Source organism: Myzus persicae, unplaced genomic scaffold, assembly GCF_001856785.1.
Source record: "Myzus persicae strain clone G006 unplaced genomic scaffold, MPER_G0061.0, whole genome shotgun sequence".
Taxonomy (NCBI): Eukaryota; Metazoa; Arthropoda; class Insecta; order Hemiptera; family Aphididae; genus Myzus; species Myzus persicae.
The window spans coordinates 390,466-411,494 of record NW_019101405.1 but is presented as its reverse complement, the minus strand read 5'-3'; the positions used below and the strand labels follow the sequence as shown (position 1 = coordinate 411,494).

General features: G+C 29.5%; 2 protein-coding genes across 2 annotated transcripts; one reads left to right on the top strand and one right to left on the bottom strand.

Moving 5' to 3' along the window:
* Positions 1-1,562: 1,562 nt before the first annotated feature.
* On the top strand, positions 1,563-9,966 carry LOC111028978 (sodium- and chloride-dependent GABA transporter 2-like). The gene is made up of 12 exons (XM_022307777.1): positions 1,563-1,890; positions 4,892-5,085; positions 6,900-7,034; positions 7,137-7,265; positions 7,363-7,735; positions 7,800-7,932; positions 8,015-8,253; positions 8,321-8,537; positions 8,624-8,776; positions 8,947-9,150; positions 9,220-9,390; positions 9,468-9,966. The coding sequence occupies exons 2-12, from the start codon at positions 4,893-4,895 to the stop codon at positions 9,621-9,623; spliced, it is 2,103 nt and encodes a 700-aa protein (XP_022163469.1). The 5' UTR covers positions 1,563-1,890; position 4,892; the 3' UTR covers positions 9,624-9,966.
* A 4,183-nt stretch (positions 9,967-14,149) lies between these two features.
* On the bottom strand, positions 14,150-20,740 carry LOC111028973 (odorant receptor 43b-like). Its single transcript, XM_022307774.1, has 5 exons — positions 20,054-20,740; positions 18,448-18,556; positions 17,867-17,971; positions 17,635-17,790; positions 14,150-14,849 (listed from the first exon to the last, which is right to left on the bottom strand). Exons 1-5 carry the CDS (start codon positions 20,710-20,712, stop codon positions 14,775-14,777), a joined length of 1,104 nt encoding a protein of 367 aa, XP_022163466.1. The 5' UTR covers positions 20,713-20,740; the 3' UTR covers positions 14,150-14,774.
* Positions 20,741-21,029: the final 289 nt, after the last annotated feature.

The following is a 21,029-nucleotide window of genomic DNA, read 5'->3' as shown; positions in this document are numbered from 1 at the left end:
TGTAATACGACGTTCGTTAGACGGAAAAATACGGAAAAAAACACTTGACCTTTAAGTATAAACAAGTGTACCCCAGTGGCGGCTATCTTGAAAATAGTATGTGTTTCTGAGGATATTTCTGAGGACCCCTACCTACCTCCAAAGGATGACCATATTCAGTTGAAAATAAAAAAACTGAAAAAATCATCACTGTGTGCCGGTATTCACTAGGTACCATAAAATATTATATTAATTAATCACAAATATTTAATCTGAGGGTCACATAATATGTGTCCAATTTTTTTATTAAGTTCAGATGATGACAATTGAAAGATAATTGATCTAATAATTTATACAAATTTGTCTGATATTTTTCTACTTTACAATAGAAAAAAATGTTCGAACTTCTATTCGTTTTTTACGATTATGTCATGTTGGGTGATGAAAAATGATTTATCATATAAAGTGGTTAAAAAATGTGCAATTTTTAAAAAGAATTATAGTACACAGTGTAAAGAATCATTGACCATTGGTTTATTATTGCATAATAAATAGTTATTAATCAGTAATCACCTAACTGCTATTCATCACCCTCCTACCAATAGTCATATAATATATGTGATACTGAAGCAACATGCGAATTATAGAACAGCCACTAATGGTGTACTCCATGGTGGATGTAAGGGGGAGGGTGACCAGGATCTGAAGCACCCACAGTATTTACCTTTTTTTTGTTTCTTAGCCTTTCATTCAATTGCATATCATTTACTATTCAAATATTATAGTTTTCAAAGAAAACACAGTTTATTATTATTTATCTTATTAACTATTTAGTAGTATACTAAGTGAGTTTATAGTTGCACTAGAAACCATGAACAATGTATTTGTATACATAAGAACTTATGCATCATAAAGCATCTAGCTACAAAGTTCTGAGCTAGATTTATTAAGGTCAATGATAAATGTCAAAAATGTAATTATAACATGTTTAAGGCACGCTTAAAAATCTAGATACAACATATCAAAAATTTCATTCTATTTCTAAATGCAGCTGAAAAATCGCAAAAATATCGTTGATGAATTAAAAGTGAAAGTTCAAAAGTTCTTCTGAAATATGGTCATCAAACACAAAGAAGTAATATTAATGTTAACACCAATTATAGCAACCCTAGAATATATACAATGGTTTAAGTCAACCATTTTTAGACCATCCTTCTCAAAAGAATTAAAATCTAGAATCAATGACACATTTTCTAAAGTTATTCCGAACTTGGCCAGTGCCTGCTGACTTTAGTGTTTTTCCGACACTACTGAAATTATATCCAATTTTTTGCACTTGCTCCGGGGTTATATTTTATTATAATATAATATATACAAATATTATCACTTGTAAGTATACCGAATGGAGAATTATTAGCAGTTAGCTCCCACCAAAAAAAATCTTAAATCAGCGTCAGAGTTTAGGCACCTGTGTTGTACACGTAGACGTACTATATAGTTAGACGTCGGCGACACTCGGCGATGTAGATAGGTACGCGCATTAATTTGGCGACCGCGGATACGCGCGCAGCACGGACGGCGAAAGGTTCGTCCGAGCGCCCAGTCATGTTCGCGGGGTGGTCGGATTAGTATATAATATTAAATTATAGTCGTCCGCTGACGACCGCCGCGGCAACGGTGCACGTTCGAGTCGAGAAATGGAAAAGTATAAAAATTAAAAACGTTTGATTTTTTTTTTTTTGATTTTTTTCTCGTTTTCAATCATTCCAGTGTTTTCTCGTTTTCGTTGAGTCAGTGTTTTTTTTTTGTTTTTTTTTTTTGTCACGTCTAAATATATTGTTACCTACCAGCTATTATATACTCATCTACCGCAGGAATACACCACATATCATACTCATCGCATCGCCCTGCGTACGTATCTGTCTTACATTCATATTTTGTCTGATATTTAGATTGATTTTAGTCTTTATAGTATACACCGAATACAATGTATTATATTTTTATTTACGTTTGTATTATAGTTAGTAGGTATGTGTATTAGAACCTAATTAAACAACAGCAAAACCTAAAATTCTTATTTTTTATACGTAACGTATGATTGAAATTGTCTAACAATTATTATGGTGAATGAATATAGCATAGTAGCATTAATCATTTACACGAAATCGATATTTTTGGTCGGGTACAATCTACATTATTAGATTACTCATTGAATAGCTATTGTCGACATAAGAGATAAATAGAGATGCAGAGTCACAATACATTTTGATTACCTACCATTTTAGATTATACGCCAAATAATAGGAGGCCATATTGGCAAATGCCAATCGTTGCAAGATAAATAGTTCAAATAATAATAGTAATAATAAATAATTACAATTCGAGCCGTGACGATGATTACTCGAAACTAGTTAAGTATAATTTGGCACTATGGGCTACTAAATTGGATAGCTCTTGAGAAGGCGCAAAAGTATTTTCAATACAATTATTCATATAATCATTATAATATCATAATGTATTATCTATATTATCTATATATAGAGTCAGAGTATTACCAGACATGTTCTTCAATAGTTCTTTTTATCACTCTTTGTTGTGTTAAAAAAAACAATGTGTTGACACGGACTTATAGAGTTGGACACCCTGTTTACGTCAACTATATTGTTTATAGTGAACTGCTTTTCTTTGATTTCTAGTCAATAAACGGGTAGATATGATTATACGTCAATTACTACCTATAGAAGTTACCTATATTGATGATTTATTTATTAGACTTCACACGTCAAATAAACCACACACTCTACACTCAAACACATACAAATATTAAGAGACACAACTTAAAATACTATATTTAATAATAGTTGTTAATAAATTGGTTCAAAAAAATCATCCAAAAAAATACCAGTTCGACATTTAATAATAACTGTTATTGACATTGATACCGAGTATAAAATTTATAAAGGACCGATTGGAAAGGTCATTATAATTTTAAAGTGCTCTTAATTAAAATATTCAAGGCTTTGTTATAAAATACCAATTATTTAGTCTGGAAAACGTCTACTCTATCTCAATTGCCCGATTTGATGTTATGTACCCTGCAGTTGTACATACGCGTCTTGTGTATATTGCTCAAAATACAGCTTTAGTACTTTTTACTTTCACCACAGTTTGAATAAAATAAAAATTACTGAAACTATTTGTTAAACTACCACTTTAGTACTCACAACAATCTGAGTATAGAAAATTTGAACAGATATTATACACAAATTATCAGAACAAACTAATCAAAAATGTCGTAAAATACCGATGTTGTACCTATTGCTCGCGTGACAAAAGTTCATTTTAGAAATTATTTCATGCGGAAATCAGAATAATCAAACATGTAGGTACACTTTTATCCACGGTTCGTTGAAAATCTAACAAAATATTTTATATTTTGATAATATTTAATAATTTGTTACAGATATATTAAGTGAATAACATATTATATCATAAATACAATATTTATGCTCACTACAATTTAATATTATTATTAGTGATAAATATTATATTAATAACTTTGAATAACATTTAAAATTCTTATAAATATTCCATAATATTCAATATGCTGCTTTAATAATTTTAACGTTATATTTTCATATAAAACTGAAAAGTCACTAGATAATTACTAAATTATTAAGTATGCAAATCATTAAAAGTTGCCGAAAAAAATTAATATTTTCTTACTATGAACTTTAACATTTGAACCATTTATGTTCAACCTTGATTTCGCATAAGCTGCAGTTGTATAGCCTGTAAGTAATTGGGAACATTTTATATCATGATTATAGCTTAAAGTATAAATGTATAGTGTATAATAACTAGATTATAAAACAAATCAAATTAATGTATATATACGGTGACTGACAATATGCGTTATTACAATAATATTTTATAAAGGCCTCTACTTAAAAATGTGTAAATTCTAATAAGCACCCAGTAAAAATATAAAAGTAAACTGTACTGATAGACTTTTTTTGGACAATTTCCTTTAAATATGCTTTAAACTGTTTACCTACTTGTTTAGCATATTATTATGGCAACAATATATAATATTATTATTATTTACCTATGCGATAATATTATTATTCATGTCAAGCTCATGATGGTAGGTATATTGTTTTAACTTCTCATTCACCTTGAAAGTAAAATGGGCGTAGGTAGTTTATTTCATATTTCATGATGGATAATACAACTACCCTATTTTCTGTAGCTATTATTAATAACGATTTCAAAAAAAAAGGTTTCATTATATTTTATAGTTATTATATCTATTATTTATAGATTAAAACAAATTGTATTTTTTATTTGCATCAAAAAATTACATCCCCAAACAAGTTGAACATTTTATTGGTATGACTGTTAAATTTTCTATTATATACAATAATCCATTATATTAACACACCATAACAAAATTTATTTTATTTTACGAAAGTAAAATGAATATTTTTTAATTAAATATTAAATAGGTAATAATTAATAATTATTATACGGTTAATAAAATAGCTTTAGAATAACTTTTAGGCTTTTAGTTCACACCTATATCATTTTATTTGTTGATTAAAAAAGTAAATTTAGTAATCTGTTGGTTTTTTCAAAACTCTAACATGTTCCGGAATATGTAAATTTTGCTAATTAGTTGAAAACTTAGAATTCTTCAATTATATTAGTAGGGGGCATCACAAATAATTTTTTCTAGTTTTCTCGCTTTAGTTTATAAAATAAAATAGTCAATTAAAAATATTTTTATCGATAGTTAATTTTTGTTTATTTTACATAAATCTACTTTTAGTTTAATAATTTAACATATTATTATTACTTAAATATATAATAAATAAATTAACATTTTGTAACTTTTAATAAATGATTACAGTATGTTAGACGTAGAAGAAAAATGTAGTAAACTGAACACGATATATGAACAGCCAACATCACCACAGTCACCTGAGAGGGAACAGAGAGAAGAATGGGGCAACAAACTTGACTTTTTGTTCTCATGTATTAGCGTATCTGTTGGTTTGGGAAACGTGTGGAGATTTCCATACTTATGCTACAAACATGGCGGAGGTAAGTCATTGATCACTTAATTTTTTTTTAAAGCTTTGATATAACTATGTTATGTTTATTTATTGTTATTCTGTCATTCAGAAGTTTTCATTTATCTTTTAAAGCAAAATACTCAGATATATCACTAGTGAATCGAGGAAACGCCTCTGTAACGATAACGATAAATGATTAGATATTATAGTATTTTTTCTTATTGCAATGTAACAATATTATAGTTAATACCGATTCTATTTCATTACTTACGTATTTAATTTAAATACTGTTCAAGGGTTAGGAAAAATTCAATCGTTTAAGACAACAATAATAATAATATTTTTAAATGTCAAAATATTTTTGTATCGACCAAAATATCTGTAAAATAAAATAATAAAAATAATTTATAATAAAATAATACTTTTATTTTTAAACATGTTTTACCATACCACATTATAATTACTAAGTGGTCTTATTGTAGGTATGCTAACATAACTAACGAGAAATAAGTAATGGACTATGGTTACACTATTATTTTCTAATAAATTAAAAAATTATGTACTTATTATTTCTTTGAAAATAGTCGTTAATTTTATTTAATTTTATTTCACTTATAAAATACGTACACACATTTTAAAACTTAATAAATAATAATAACATAATACGCTAACATAAATTAAAATTAAAACATAGGTTGTCATTAATTATAACTATAGATAGATTTTATAATTGAATCTGCACGTGGCTTTGCAATCAAAATTCTATTGTCAGTTTAAAACTGACTAAACGTAGGTATTGTGTGTTATTCAGTATTCTACTGCTGCCTGCTGGTATACAACACAGTAATCTTGGGTCCATGAAAAGTTAGATTTATTTACAATAGTAAACAGTGACATCACATTTCGTTTGATTAGGTTAAAAGTTATACAGTTTACCTTTTTTGATTTCATATACAGTTTTAAAATTAAACGTTTCTATTCTAAAAATTAAAACATTTATAAGACACACACAATTTGGAATAGGTGTTATGGTGGTCTACTGCCATACAGCATACCCACAAAATAACACATCCACAAAGCTTATTATAAAATGTTATTTATTTTTAGTTGTTTCAGCAACATTCTTACATACCAAAATTCTTTAATATATTTTAACAAATTAAAATAGTATGTATAGTTGGTATTATAATAATTGGGCCCGGGGTCTACATAATACTAAAAGTAGTTCCGTCCTCGGTCTTCGGTTCGAACAGAAAAAAAAGTTAATATTATAACATGTTCTATGTTATAAAATAATATAATATATAAACTGAAATTGTACTGAATTTTTCAAAATATGTGAAAAATTCTTGTCAGCGTTCCAACGAAAAAGATTTTTAGTGGCAGTCAGTTTATAAATTATCTATAGGTATGTACATGGGTAGTATTTTCTTGAATAGGCTAAAACGATAACGTACAAGCTTTATAGGTAGGTATAGACACTTATTCTCACGGTTTCGTATATTTTTTAAAAATTCATAACTGTATAAGCAATAAGTACTTTGGTTAATAAGACAAAAATTTAAATAAAAATCAATTCTAGTCTACTTATAAAAAACAAATTTTAAAAACTAGTTCACGAAATCAATTAATACTTCAGATTTTTTAAGAAAAAATGGTGATAGCTTGTTTTAAAAAAAAATCTTATTAAACGGTTTCATTTTTTACGAAATTAGCTATGATATGTATTTTGTAAATATAATGCCGTATACGAAACATTATAATATCATGTAGATTCTGAAATGTTATTTCATCATAACATTCATAACTTTTATACTAAAGGTACGATTCAAAATATTTTAGGGGCTTTTTTGGTGACTTACTTCATAGCCATGGTATTTTGTGGAATACCGATTTTTTTTCAAGAAGTGGCTATCGGACAGTATTTGGGTTCTGGTGGGATGACGTTGGTTGGAAAGCTGTGTCCAATACTTTCAGGTAAAAATTGCATTTTTTAAATAATAACAAAAGTATTTTTTTATAATACAATTTGTAGCCGTTTTACTTTTAACGTTTAATATGTATTTATATGTTGTATAGGCACTGGTTATGCAACGATGACTATAGTTTTTTTACTGGATGTGTACTATTGTGTTATTGTTGCATGGACATTTTTTTATTTGGCAAGTTGCTTCATATCATTTCCAACTTTGCCGTGGGAAAGTTGTAGTAAGATTTATTAAATAATTACTTTAGATATTACTGTATTGAAGTATTTGAAGTCAACCAAAATATTATGCTGACGACTTGGTGCTATTTGTTTCAGACAATTGGTGGAACACAGAAAATTGTTTGAAGCCAAATAGTATTAATATGACTCACGAGTACTTTAGTACGGATACAATAAAACGTATGTTTAATACATCGTTGACGCTCAATCGAAATCTAGACTCGTGGAATCAAATGTATTTCAATAAGACATATGCACGACAAGATAATGTTTTCAAAAACAATGGTCAGCTTACGGCATTCTGTCACACCATTAAGTCGTTGTCGTATGCTGATGGTCCATTGAACTTCACTGACATAGAAACAAATAGTTCATCTGTCCTTCGTCCAGAACAAGGTGTCGACTTTTTGAACCAACTTCGAAATTGTTTTAATGTGACTACTGTGACACCAGCTGAAGAGTATTGGGAGTGCGTGAAGTCCATCAAAATGATCAATTTTTCCAAATTTTCATGGGTTGGAATATTGTTGTAGGAGAAGAGTGCTCATGCTGACTAGTGGTATTGAAAATATTGGAGGAATGCAATGGGAACTATTGTGCTTATTAGGACTATCGTGGATCTTGATTTATATCATCTTGGGCAAAGGTCTCAGCCAGAGTGGAAAGGTAATAAACTAATAAGTAATAGCTGTAATAAACAATTTAGATAACCTTCTGAAATGTCTTAACATATTTTAATGATAAATAGATAGTGTGGTTCATAGCAATGTTTCCATATTTAATTATGGGAGCATTACTGATTAGAGCAGTGACGCTGGAAGGAGCTGGTGAAGGTATCAGGTACTTAGTCACTCCCAGATGGGAGAGTCTCATGAACTCAGATACTTGGATAGAAGGAACAACACAAATTTTCTTTGGCTATAGTGTTGGTGTAGGCACTTTACCTGCTCTAGGTTCATTTAACCGATTTCATCACAATTGTTACAGGTAGATAACTACGAATATTTTATCACAAAATGTTTAATGATACGAATGTCTTAAAATTATTTTATAGGGATGCAGTTTTAACTTGCGTTATTAACACTCTCACGTCTATCATACCCAGTGTAATTACATTCAGTATATTAGGTTTTATTGCTGCTTCCCAGGGATCTACGGTTAGCGATGTCGTGGAAAGTGGACCGGGTTTGGTTTTTATAACTTATCCGCAAGTGGTGCTTCAGTTACCCGGGGCGAGGATATGGGCAGTCGTATTCTTCGTCATGCTTGCTGTAGGTATGGCTGCTTAATAACTTGAGTACATTTTTGTACGACTTAATACATATAAAAAAAATCCATTTTGATTTGTCTCATTTAGATGATTGGTATTGATAGTGAATTCTGCAATGTCGAATCGTTTATAACTGGACTGACGGATAAGTGGCCTAAGTACTTACACGCTAAACGAAAAACGTTCACATTGTTGGTGTGTATAGGAATGTTTGTGTTAAGTTCGTCTATGGTGACTAACGTAAGTAAATCAACAACGTAACAATCGAAGCTGTAATTTATTGTATTATAGTAATATATATGCTCTCTAGAACTGATATAATGATGTAACTATATACTAAATTATACTGCTAAGACAATTGGTCAAAAAATATATGAAATTTTATATTTTACATTATTTATATTTTCCAGGGCGGAATGTACATATTTCAATTAATGGATACATATTCAGCATCGGGAATATCGTTGCTTTGGGTGTGTTTCTTTCAGACCATAGCCATTTCATGGTTTTTCGGAGCTGATAGATTTCGTGAATGCGTCAATCAAATGCTCGGTTTTCGACCAAATTTGTTCTGGTACATCTGTTGGGTGTATCTTGCACCTCTCGTCATGATCGTAAGATTCTACTGTAAAATTTTACTTGGGTAAAATTACGATATAAAATCCAAATGTAACATTTTACAGACGGTATTTATATTTTTCATCATCAAGTACGAACCGGTGAAGTATGGGAATCATTATACATATCCATGGTGGGGTGAAGGATTAGGAATAACAATATCCTTGATTTCTATGGTCTGGATACCACTATATGCTATATACTATTTAATGACAGAGTCGGGGACTTTAAAACAAGTAATGGAATGTTAAATACACGTATATTGGTTACAGACATATAAATTTGTTTTGCTCAATTACAATTGTGTTTTTAGAAGCTCAAACGAGGTTTTACGCCTATCCCAGAAGTCAAATGCAGAACTACGATAAAAAAAGAAACTAAGAACATCATTGATAAGAGAATCAACATACAATTAATGGAATGCAGTGCGTTGGTTTACTGTGACAATAATGATAGTAAAAACATATAAGAAACCTATTTTAGTTAACTATAGCGTTTAATGTTCCATTATTCTTACATAAAAGCAGTATTGTATTTGTTAAATAATTCAAATAGTTAACACTAAAACAAATGTCTATATTTTTGACATATTATAGAATTGTATTTTGTTTGTAAAAGTTGATTTATATAAGATAATTAGTGTCTTTTAAGTTTTTTATATTGATTAAATTATAAAAACTATTTATATGATTTATAAATTATAATATTATATTACATAGTGCAGACTGCAGGTGCATTATGCAATAGTGTTTAATTTCTTAAAGTAAATTGTTCGTTGTACTGGCAAAAAATAAATTATTTAGGATTCTACAGTATTGTATGTTCTAAGTTTCTATGCCGATTTGTTTCCACAAAATTCTAATATAATAAATAACTCACAACTATAAAAAATATTTAGGCTGTTAATACTATTAAAATAAATAAACTACTTGTAAATGGGTAAAATATGATATGTAATTTAAACATAGCTAATGTTTCGTAATTTGTAAATTGTATTGGTAATTTATGGTATACCAATATTCTGCCACTCTACCTATAAACTATGGCCACATAAAACTTTAATAGATTAACTTTAATAGATTAACTTAGTTGGCCTAATAACATAACTTGTGAAAAAGTTATATTACTCTTGCCATGTTGATGCCAATACTTATTTTATTTTTTCTCTTCTTAGTGACGAAGTTGTGGGTCCTAACCTTTCATATTAACGACCACCTCATATGGGCATAACCACCCTACACATAGAATGCTTTACCAGTTTAAGAACGCACCTAAGTTTTTCGGCTGTACCTTACTCATAGAGAATTTAACCAGTCGCAGAGTGAACTTTCTTAAGTTGTTAAATTCCTCAGAGCACATACTACTATAAATTTAAAATTAACATTTAATAATAATTTATAAACTAATATAATTCATTCCCGAGTCAAAGGTTTTTAAAATATTGTTGCTATGCGCAGCTATATACAAAGTGTTTGAAATCGTGTCACAGTATGATAATATTATTTCTGTATAGTATGGTTACAAAGAACACTATACGAATATAATTCATTACATTATTCTTAAAGTTACAACGCACTTTCCTTGAATTTAATAATAGTAATATATTAGTATTGTGCATATCTATGATCATGTCGAATTTCGCAGTACAGAATACATCGTCTGCTGCAGAAGTCGAGTTTCGCTCCCTGTATGCTGAATCGATCGCGATGTACCGAGTTTTCGACGAGCTAAGAAAAACTGGCCGATTTGCGAAATCGTGTTGGCAAGTCGCGGTGATTTGCCGCTTCGATGTCCACGTGGACATGAAGTCCAATGTCAACGCACAAGGCTTCTGAGGGCGGTGCATCCGAAATCGGGTCTGCGGCCCCGAAGCAAGAGCCGGCTCTTATCGGTTTACCGTCTGCCGGCGACGACTCGATGCAAATAACAGCCCCGGTTGTCATGGCCCGATCGACACGGTTGTGGAAAATTATGCCAGACCGAAAACTCCGTTATCATATTTCGTTGGACGACACCGCAGTAATGACACTACCGTTGACGCCAAAGTCAAGATCGATACGCCGTTCGACTCGTCGCCGCTGCTTGTTCGGCCGGCCGACGCGAACGTGCAGCAATCAAGCCGCGAAGCCGGACGTCGCAGTACGGCTTACTTCGGCTGACATCGAGTGCGTCCCGGCGCGAGTTTCGATCGAGACGTCAGAGTTTGAAAACAGCCGAACTGACCTCAAGTCATGGGCGGACATTTGGTTAAATTTTTTGAGGGGCTACAACAATCAAATGTAAAGTGACTCGCAGGGGCTTCGCCCCCGCAGCCCCTTCCTATACATAAGTATATAATATTACTAATACAAATATAAATGTTTGTTATAATAAAAAAAAAAAATAACATAATATATTTAAAAATAATTAACAATTAATTAAAATATTTTAATAACAAATATCTGTTTTTATCAGCAAAGATATTTAAAATATCATCGCTATTAATATTTTTTGCAAATACTTTGAAAACAAAACTATTATTATTATTACTATTATTATTATTATGTCAGCGCGGCACGCGAGAGACCGTTTCTATCGTCAGATCAGTCATGACCACGTGACCACATGAGCTAATTTTCGAAAAAAAATTAACAGATAATTATTGAAACAAATAATATCAATAATACAATTTCGAATTAAGTTTCGATTTCGGGGGGCTATAATTTAATGTATTATTTCATATTTGTATGTGACTGCGATTGCATATAATTTAAAATTTCGTTTTATACACATCCTCACTAAGATATCTATAATATTTGCTATACATTGTTCAGTCCATCAATTAATGTGACATGGCGTCAAATAAATAAATAACTATGTCAGCGTGCTTTGATTACATATAGATTACCTGGTAGTTACACTTAAATCTTAAGTGGATTTCAGTACACAGGATTTATTTTCTCTCCCTCAGTGACCCACGTGCATCATAGCAAATGTAAGTTTAGCTGCGGATGAACCATCAACCAACCCTGTCCTATTACCTACTTTTATTATTTTTTTATCACCTATTATCAAACTTTAATTTGAGAACATTACCTGTGTCTCTAAAAATATTTAAATTTGTATACAATTTATAAGCATTTTTAAATTGTAATAACTTTCACGCCCATAACTTTCGTCAAAGTAAAAAAAAATCATAAAATACCAATAAACGTAGACACACAGGTAATGTTCTCAAATTAAAGTTTGATAATAGGTGATAAAAAAATAATAAAAGTAGGTAATAGGACAGGGTTGGTTGATTATTGGTATTTTATGATTTTTTTTTACTTTGACGAAAGTTATGGGCGTGAAAGTTATTACAATTTAAAAATGCTTATAAATTGTATACAAATTTAAATATTTTCAAAAATCGAGAACGAAATACGTCAACGTAGAGACACAGGTTATGTTTTAGCACAAAGTTTGATAATAGGTGGATTCACAATAATTTAAAAATTAACAATTCAGGGATGGTTTTGCTAAACATAAATTCGCTATGTTGAGCGTGGGCCAGAGGGAGAAAACAAATAGTGAGCTGACATTATCTTAATGATTAATTTTATCATAATCGTGCGACCATCAATTATTGAACTGACTACTGCCGGAAGTACTCGTCTGAAACTGTTGTTTTTAATATGCATAGGTACATAATACATAGTTTTCACTGTAAATGTGTTATATACTGCAGCGGTTAGGTTAGAAAAGTATTTTTATTGGTTCGAAATTATATAAAATCAAAACGCTATAAGTTAGCTACAATGTCAGTGATGGAATACCTATAGAATACCTGGATACAGAAAAATTTATATCTGTTTAGTATTTAATGATTTATGATTTGATGTCCATGATTCCATGCGTGATTTAGATTTTCTTGAGATGTTTATAAAATGCCCAATACCTTTAATAGTCCACTTAATATAATACTCATAATACACTTTATACTTAAGATTTAATTTATTGTAATTTTTTCCAATTATTATTTTATAATTAAGGTAATTTCGATATCGACGCTATTTTCACAAGCTGAGAAAAATGTTATTACTATCTATCTATCTAGATAAGGGTAGCTACTATATATTACTTTTTTTTAAGTTTTCCTGGCAATTGTCATCTAAACTCAGTGTAACGAAATTTGTTTTTTTAGCCTTTTAAACAATAAATTATTAAATTATTACCTTCGGATTATACTAACATAAAAAGGCTAATGGTTGTCGTGGGTCTTACTCGTAATTCTCGACTTGACTTGACTTGACTCATAGTTCTCGGAAAACAGGTAATGCGTTTCGTCACACTGGACCTGAGACTCAAAATACTTAGTTACACGAAACTCATTTGGTTGAAATTGTTGCACCAAGCACAACTTCTAATGCTACTTGCTAATGATGAATTAAATCTTGACTAGAATAAATTATAACATGATATCATAATTTATTATACAAATACCTTTTTTAAAAAAAGCTCAAAAGTTAAAATATATTGTAATTATGTATAATTAATCGTCCATAATATTATGGTAGTGTTGTGAACCCAATTTATGTTGTCACATAATATAATATTAGCAGTAGTAATAGTGTGTTGGTCGACGGCTCGCCGACTGGAATCCGCTGACTAGACGATTCGGCGTCCGGCTGGGTCGCAGGCCGACACACGGGGAGGAGGTTAGTCAGTCGTGTTTAGAACAGAGCATTATACATAACGTATGTTAACCAGAGTTTTTTTTATACTTATGTACATTTAGTGAAGTTAACAACCAGTAATAAAATCTATATTATTAATAACTAATCGTGCGTTAAATTTATTTGTGTTGGAACCACGGTTTCATAACAATTAACAGTAGTTAGGATTTACGAACCTAGGGGAAAAAGTAAATAATTAATACATATAGTATAGCCTTGCAGGTATAATTATGTACCACTGTAAAAATAATAGTATAATAATATAATATACATCATTGTTATTTGTTAGTCGATAGCTTTTAAAAGTAGAAACATTCATATTTCTAAATTTCTTATATTCTAGTAAAAAGTAACAGTAGATAGGTAAATAATATAGTAAGTACAGTTATAATAGCTTATATAATTAAAAATAATTTAATTACTCGTTATTCTTATATAGTGACTTATTACAATAATTCATTAAATTTATATCATGATTGTGAGTTTGAACTAGATAATGTCCGAATGTCTAGGATATCAAATGTCGAATCAAAAGAGATGGATTAGGACTTAGGAGTTAGCACAGGTAATGTAGTAGATGGCTGATGTACATTCCGTGAATTTTGCATATTATATGAGTGATATAATACACTGACTTAACTGCAGTTCCGTCAAATAATAATATAAAATACAAAGTACAATCACTGTACAAGAATAAGTATTTCGGTACTTGCATCACGTGACTAAGTGAGTACGTAGGTACTACGTATGACCTTCTTTTCCAATGATCGGGACTTTTTTTCTGCAGACCGGTAACTATATACCTAGGTAACTGTAATAACATATTGTTAATAACTATTTAGAACTGTGATAAATATATATTCAATTAAAAATTAAAAATTTTACAAAAATACAAACTTATCTAAGTATATGTTATTTCCCCATTATGACAGCTTGTGAGGTTTTATAGTTTCCGATGATAGTAGCACGTTCAACACTGTATATGACATTTTTACAATCTGAAATGAAAGATTTAAATGCAATTTAAATAATACACAAGATTGTAGGCTCAGTTACTAAATTTAGTTTTGTTATAATATTATTTATATATTTTATGTATTAGATTCTTGTACACTAAAAACCTTTAAAAGAATGACCAGTCGTTAGGTATGTGTTTTGTAATTTATACTAAATAGTACACAACAGATTAAACATTCTAATATAGTAATTAGTAGAATCATATATTAAATAGCACTATAAATGGGCAAGACCTGTTGCAACCATTTATCGCTCATTATTTGAATTTGGATTTGACTCACTATAGTGACCCATGAATTATACTTATACTCAGGTACTACTACAAAGTATTAACTAATTTTAGCTTTTTTTTTTGTTTTTCTACAAAGCTTACGTGGGTCGTGAAAAATGTAGGCCTAATAGCCTAAAAAAGTGGGTCATGAGTTCAATAAGGTTGAATACCGCTGTTCTAGAGAATAGTCGGATTTCGTAATTTTTAGATTCTGAGTGAAGCGATGAATGTATTTTACAAAATTCATGAGTTTTACTATAAAAATAGATTTATAAATACATTGTACACCGTTTGCACGGGTTTTCGCTTATCGATAATGACGTCTTAATGATCATTGTCAATAATATTTTATTATAGAATATTACATTTTCAGTTGACTGTGCGCTGTTATGAACGTCACGTTGTGTCTTTTGTCCGTTAAAATATTAACTAACTTATGAATCTTTTTATTTTTAACGAGTTTTATTATTAAATTTACTATTGAATATTTAAAGTAACAATAATCAATAATAATTGACATGTTTCATTTTTTTGTAAACTTATAAACTAAAAAAAAAAAAATGAATAAAGACTGCTAATTTTTAGTTTCTTAATACCTATTTATTATTTAGTAAAGTTATTTTCAAAATGAGCAATTTCCTATTGTTAGTTTCATACTGTACAATCTATAAACAAAATTGTGTCAGAACGACGACAAAATCTTGTTTTTTTAAGCAAAAAACTGGTAAATCATCTTTGCATAACTATATAAAAAGGTTAAAAAAATCCGAATGGAGAAAAAACATGTATTGATGAAGTTATTTGTTTTTTTGGTTTTCTGAAAATTTAGTGAATTTAGAGGATGTACACTTTGAAACTAGAGCCCTCAAATGATGTGTGCGTTTTTCTTAACTTTGTTTTTTTGTCTGAACATGAGATAATTGGTTGAAATAATCAATTTCAACATCATTAATTTTTAACTTCTAGAATCTAGTTTGTGAATTCAGAGGTCATAATTTAAGATCTTCAGTAGTTTCCAAAATCGCAGTTGAAAAGCAAAAAAGAATTAATGTAAAATATTTTTGGTGTAACATTAAAAATACGACTGTAAGTACATGCAATTTTTAGTGAATGATTAAATTATTATATTCTATACACCATAACATTTTCAAAATATTTTTACTTACTTTATGCTATTAATAAGAATAAGACATTTTCCATTATTATATTAGTTTTTTTTAAATTAATGTCGATTGTAAAATGTTCTTTCTGTAAAAAAGCTTGAGAGTTCAATACAAGGTTTCTAGTAAGATTTGTACACCGGTTAAAAAGAAACGACGAATATTCTAGTATGAAAACAAAGTTAAACAGCTCGTATGACTGTCAGAAAAGTGCAAAAACCACAAAATATGGCGTAGAGCTGACAGCTGCTCGGCAAGTATGGCGAATATTCCCTAATGTCTACCAAAAACGGGGACGAAAAACGTCAGACGGTTAACACGTGCAATTGAAAACGGGAAGGTGTAGTTGTAACTCAGGACTTAAAACAATAATATCCAACGGATTTTGTCCGGCGAACACAACGAGTGTTAGCCGGACACAGAAACACAAATTAAAGAATATTGGGTAGTACAAAATATGAAACTGAAACTTTGAACGAAAGCGAGCTGGGGGCGTAAGGCACGATCGCAAAACAATGAAACAATGAATAATGATACACAAGATTCAAGAGTAGATGCTAATTTAATCCATGGAACTATCGAATACTGGTTGTATACAAAATATATACTCAATTTGTTACTTTGTTGGTGATATTGACCATTGCACCAAGTAATATTAAGCGCTTTAATATTATAATGAAATGAAATTTATAAATACAATTTTAAAGTTAATGAAGCTTGAAATATACTGTTTTAGAATAGTATTTTTCATTATTTATGGTATTTATGGTAAGCTATTCGTCTTGACCAAATATTATTTATTCAAATATTTTAGGTTTATGTATCGTTATATTCATTAATTACATATAATTTAGTAAATTTACTTTTTGTAGCACCGACAATCACAGTCTTATCTCCTAATCTATATTTCAGCTTATGAATAAATAAATAATTATAAAATATCGTTAATGAATATGCAAAACTATTTATCTTTGTCTTCGCCATCAGATTTGTTCGATTTTGTCAATTTGTGACTTGTGCATATTCACAAGTAGGTACTTATAAATTTTACACTATGTATTAGGTGTTTCTATTAGACGTACTAATGATAGATACCTACCTATATTATTATTTATTACTCTTGGCAATTAATTATAACCCCTAACATTAACTTTCTTTATAACTATTTTATAAATTGTTATAATTTTTATAGAATTCCATATAAATGCAATAGGTAGGGGTACATAGAATTTATACAAATCTATTCATATTTTGTGATTTGTCGTTTTAGATTACATAGAAACATCAATATATTATCATATAAAGTTGTAACCTATTTTATAATACATCACTTACCTTTAGAAGTAAATTTAAATTGATGGTAAAAATGTACCCTACGGTAAAATTTAATGGTATTGTTACTCTTGTCATCATTATTAAAATAGAACTTTTAAATGATTTGTTTACGTAAAAATATGCATTATCAAAAAGAACATGTAGTATTTCATCTTGCTAAAAAATATTTTTAAAATTTACAATTTTTTCAAAAATTACATTTAAATTCATACTATTTAAATATTATACTTACTAAATCCAAAAGTACACTTCCATAAAAAGTATATATTGTAATATTTATAACAGCTGCTGCACTACTTGCTATACATATTGATAATATTGCTTGATTAATATAACCCTAAAAACAGTAATCATTTTATTTAAATTATTATTAATGCATCAGGTATTTAACTAACGTAATTTATTTAAAAAAAAATATTTTTATGTTCACATTTAAGATATATTGGTCCCCTAATGCAGTATATATTTTTAAGTTTTTTGTTTTATTAACTTAAAGAGGCTGGTTGGGCAATACTTGAATTAGAGTGTCACCCGGGACGGAGTATCACTTAAAAAATATTTTTGCATTCCCTTTCGCTTTTTACCAATTCAATATTTCAATCACTGGGGTTAATGTAGTAAAATCTGTCTATTATAATTTACCAAAAATCCAAATAGTCCCGATTCCATAATCAAGATATAAAGTTACTAATACTATTAAAGAGTGTGGACTCCATGTTTTATGTTTATAAATTTAATTTTAAGAAAATAATATTATATAAAAAATTGTTTATAACTTATAAGCTAAGAATATTATATTTTATCAATATTCACCCGAATGGCTTGAATCACGAAAGAAGTAGTCAAACCAAAATATATGGCATTGAATGACATTGACAGTAATATCGGTTTTGCAAATACTATCTTCATTGTATTAAAATATCTGAAATTAATAAAATTACTGTGCTTAATCCACCTTCATAGACGGTTATTCTTTAGTTTTTAAGTGAATAATATATTGGTTCAACATGCTTGTATATTTTATGTGGTTATTGTGTCTGACGAACCTCTGGGAACAGTAAAAATGCCTAATCTAGTTGGTACTGTGGGAGGACAAAAGAAAAAAAATTCTCAGTACTTTTCAGGACAATAAGAAATTAAAAAATAACGGGAATTTTTACTCAGAACGAGTTTTTGATAATATCATTTTATTTTTTGTGCTATTTTTGTATAATATCTAAAAAAAATATATATTTTATGAAATGTTCAATATTTTTTAGTTCATTTTCGATTTATATAAAATCAAATGTTTGTCCGTGATTAAGGAAGCTTGAAAATTGAATACAATAACTCACATAAATAATTTATGATAAATTGTTCTTATGTCAATTAAAAAATATTAAAATTGAGAATACATGCCTTGGTACAATTGTTTGATGTAAAAATAAAAATATTAACAAAATTCGTCAAATTTCGTCAAAATCACGAATATAGAATATGCATAGGTAGGTAGATGGCTGCATCCGAGTTGGGTCCCGAATTTTAAAAGGCGCTATACTAGTTGGGTCCCGGATTTTCAAAGGTACTATACTAGTTGGGTCCCGAATTATTATAGGTATTCCACTAGTTCCTGAATATTTTTCGGTAAATACTATACTATACTAACATTTTCATTCCCATTTTAACAGACTGTCTATGATCTATTTAGACCACAGTTATGGTTAAAAATGTTGTTTACAGTTTTTTTTTAACCTAACCAACTCGTAGAGGTTTAACCGGCATTTATCGCTGTTCCACATAGTTTATTATAAGATATGTCAAAAATTATCAGATATTACCGATAACACTGAAATTATAACACGAATGCTCGAAAACCACTTACGTCTTTTTTTATTACGAATATCCCAATAGTCATATTATATACGTATAAGTACTTTTCATTTACTTTTCAATTTAATAAAATTGTATTAATATTATTGTATAATATTTTAAATTATTATAATATTTTTACTAACTATCAATTACTTATACTTTAATATTTAAAAAAAAACTGTAAAAAACATTTTTAACCATACCTGTGGTCTAAATAGATCATAGAAAGTCTGTTAAAATGGGAATGAAAAAATTAGTATAGTGTAGTACTTACGTAAAAATATTCAGGAACTAGTGGAATACCTATAATAATTCGGGACCCAACTAGTACACTACCTGCAATTAGCCCCTAGTATTCGGGACCCAACTCGGATGCGCCGAGGTAGATATAGCCATTTATTATTATTTATTACTTGTCTGTATTTTAAGTTTTAATTTTTTTTTTTGCATTGTCCCTTTAATATTATGTCATTATTTAACGGTAATAAATAGCTTATTCGACGACAAAATGAAATCATTGATCAGCTAATACAGTATAATATATTATCGTACACATTTTCTTACTTACGTTAGCAATTTTTGATGTTTGATGATTGCATATTTAAATTTTTGTTCGTCATCGTCTACTACAGCTTCTTGGATCGTTTGCACAATGGTATCCAACCTTTGTTTCAAAACGCCCACGTAATATATAAACGTTGTGTTTATGAAACAGAGTTCGATGTGTGCTATATACACTGATATTGCGTATACCATATATTTGCAAGCGTAGATTGCTAGATTGCCGGTCTGTATCGGTAATACGTCCAAGAAGGGAAATGTGAAGGGATCTCCGACGCGTACCGAATCGTGGAGAATCGTATACGTGGCCGGGAAAATCACGAACATGTTGGACGCTATCAGATGGTAGTTGGTTATTAAGTTTATTATCGACTGGTAACTGTCCGGTATCCCGCTCCGTCTCGAGTACTGGAGCATCTCGCGGATGTGATTTTGATGGTAAAGACGAAAAACGATGTTCAGCAGTATTACGCATTCTATCAACATGCACAGTAATGTGAACAGTTGAATGGTCACGCTCTCTTCAAAATGCAAGATCGATATGTACGCAGCGATTAAATAGTAAAAAGTAATTAAAAATTCGAAGTACGTCAAGTAAAGCATTTTCTTATTGTCGGTGCACCCGGTCATTTGCAAGAACATGTTGATGGTGTCTATGTGCGGCATTGCTGTAAGCCTTTATACTGCAATGAGGTACCACAGGGTGTGAGGGTTTCTTTTTTATATGTTTGCCTTTATATACACTCTGTAATCTACACATAATATTAATGTATACAATTATTAATAAAAATAAGGTATAATGTGTTTAATAATAAAATGCCAGGAATAACTAAAAAAATATATTATATAGAATGTCTGTGCGTGTCAAAATTAAAACTATAATTTTATCAACATTTTTATAGTCTTGGTTTCCGTGCCTAAAATTGGGTTGGAATATGACGTGAATACACTATACATTTATAATAAAATATTTTAATTAAAAA

Bases quoted from the DNA above. Each gene is read 5' to 3' on its own strand.
- LOC111028978 (XM_022307777.1), top strand. From the start codon at position 4,893: ATGTTAGACGTAGAAGAAAAATGTAGTAAACTGAACACGATATATGAA. The intron at 7,266-7,362 runs GTAAGATTTATT...TATTTGTTTCAG, and splicing joins TTTGCCGTGGGAAAGTTGTA to ACAATTGGTGGAACACAGAA. The intron at 7,933-8,014 runs GTAATAAACTAA...AATGATAAATAG, and splicing joins GTCTCAGCCAGAGTGGAAAG to ATAGTGTGGTTCATAGCAAT.
- LOC111028973 (XM_022307774.1), bottom strand. From the start codon at position 20,712: ATGCCGCACATAGACACCATCAACATGTTCTTGCAAATGACCGGGTGC. The intron at 18,557-20,053 runs GTAAGTAAGAAA...TATTAATTTCAG, and splicing joins AAACATCAAAAATTGCTAAC to ATATTTTAATACAATGAAGA. The intron at 14,850-17,634 runs GTAAGTGATGTA...CTTTCATTTCAG, and splicing joins ATTTAAATTTACTTCTAAAG to ATTGTAAAAATGTCATATAC.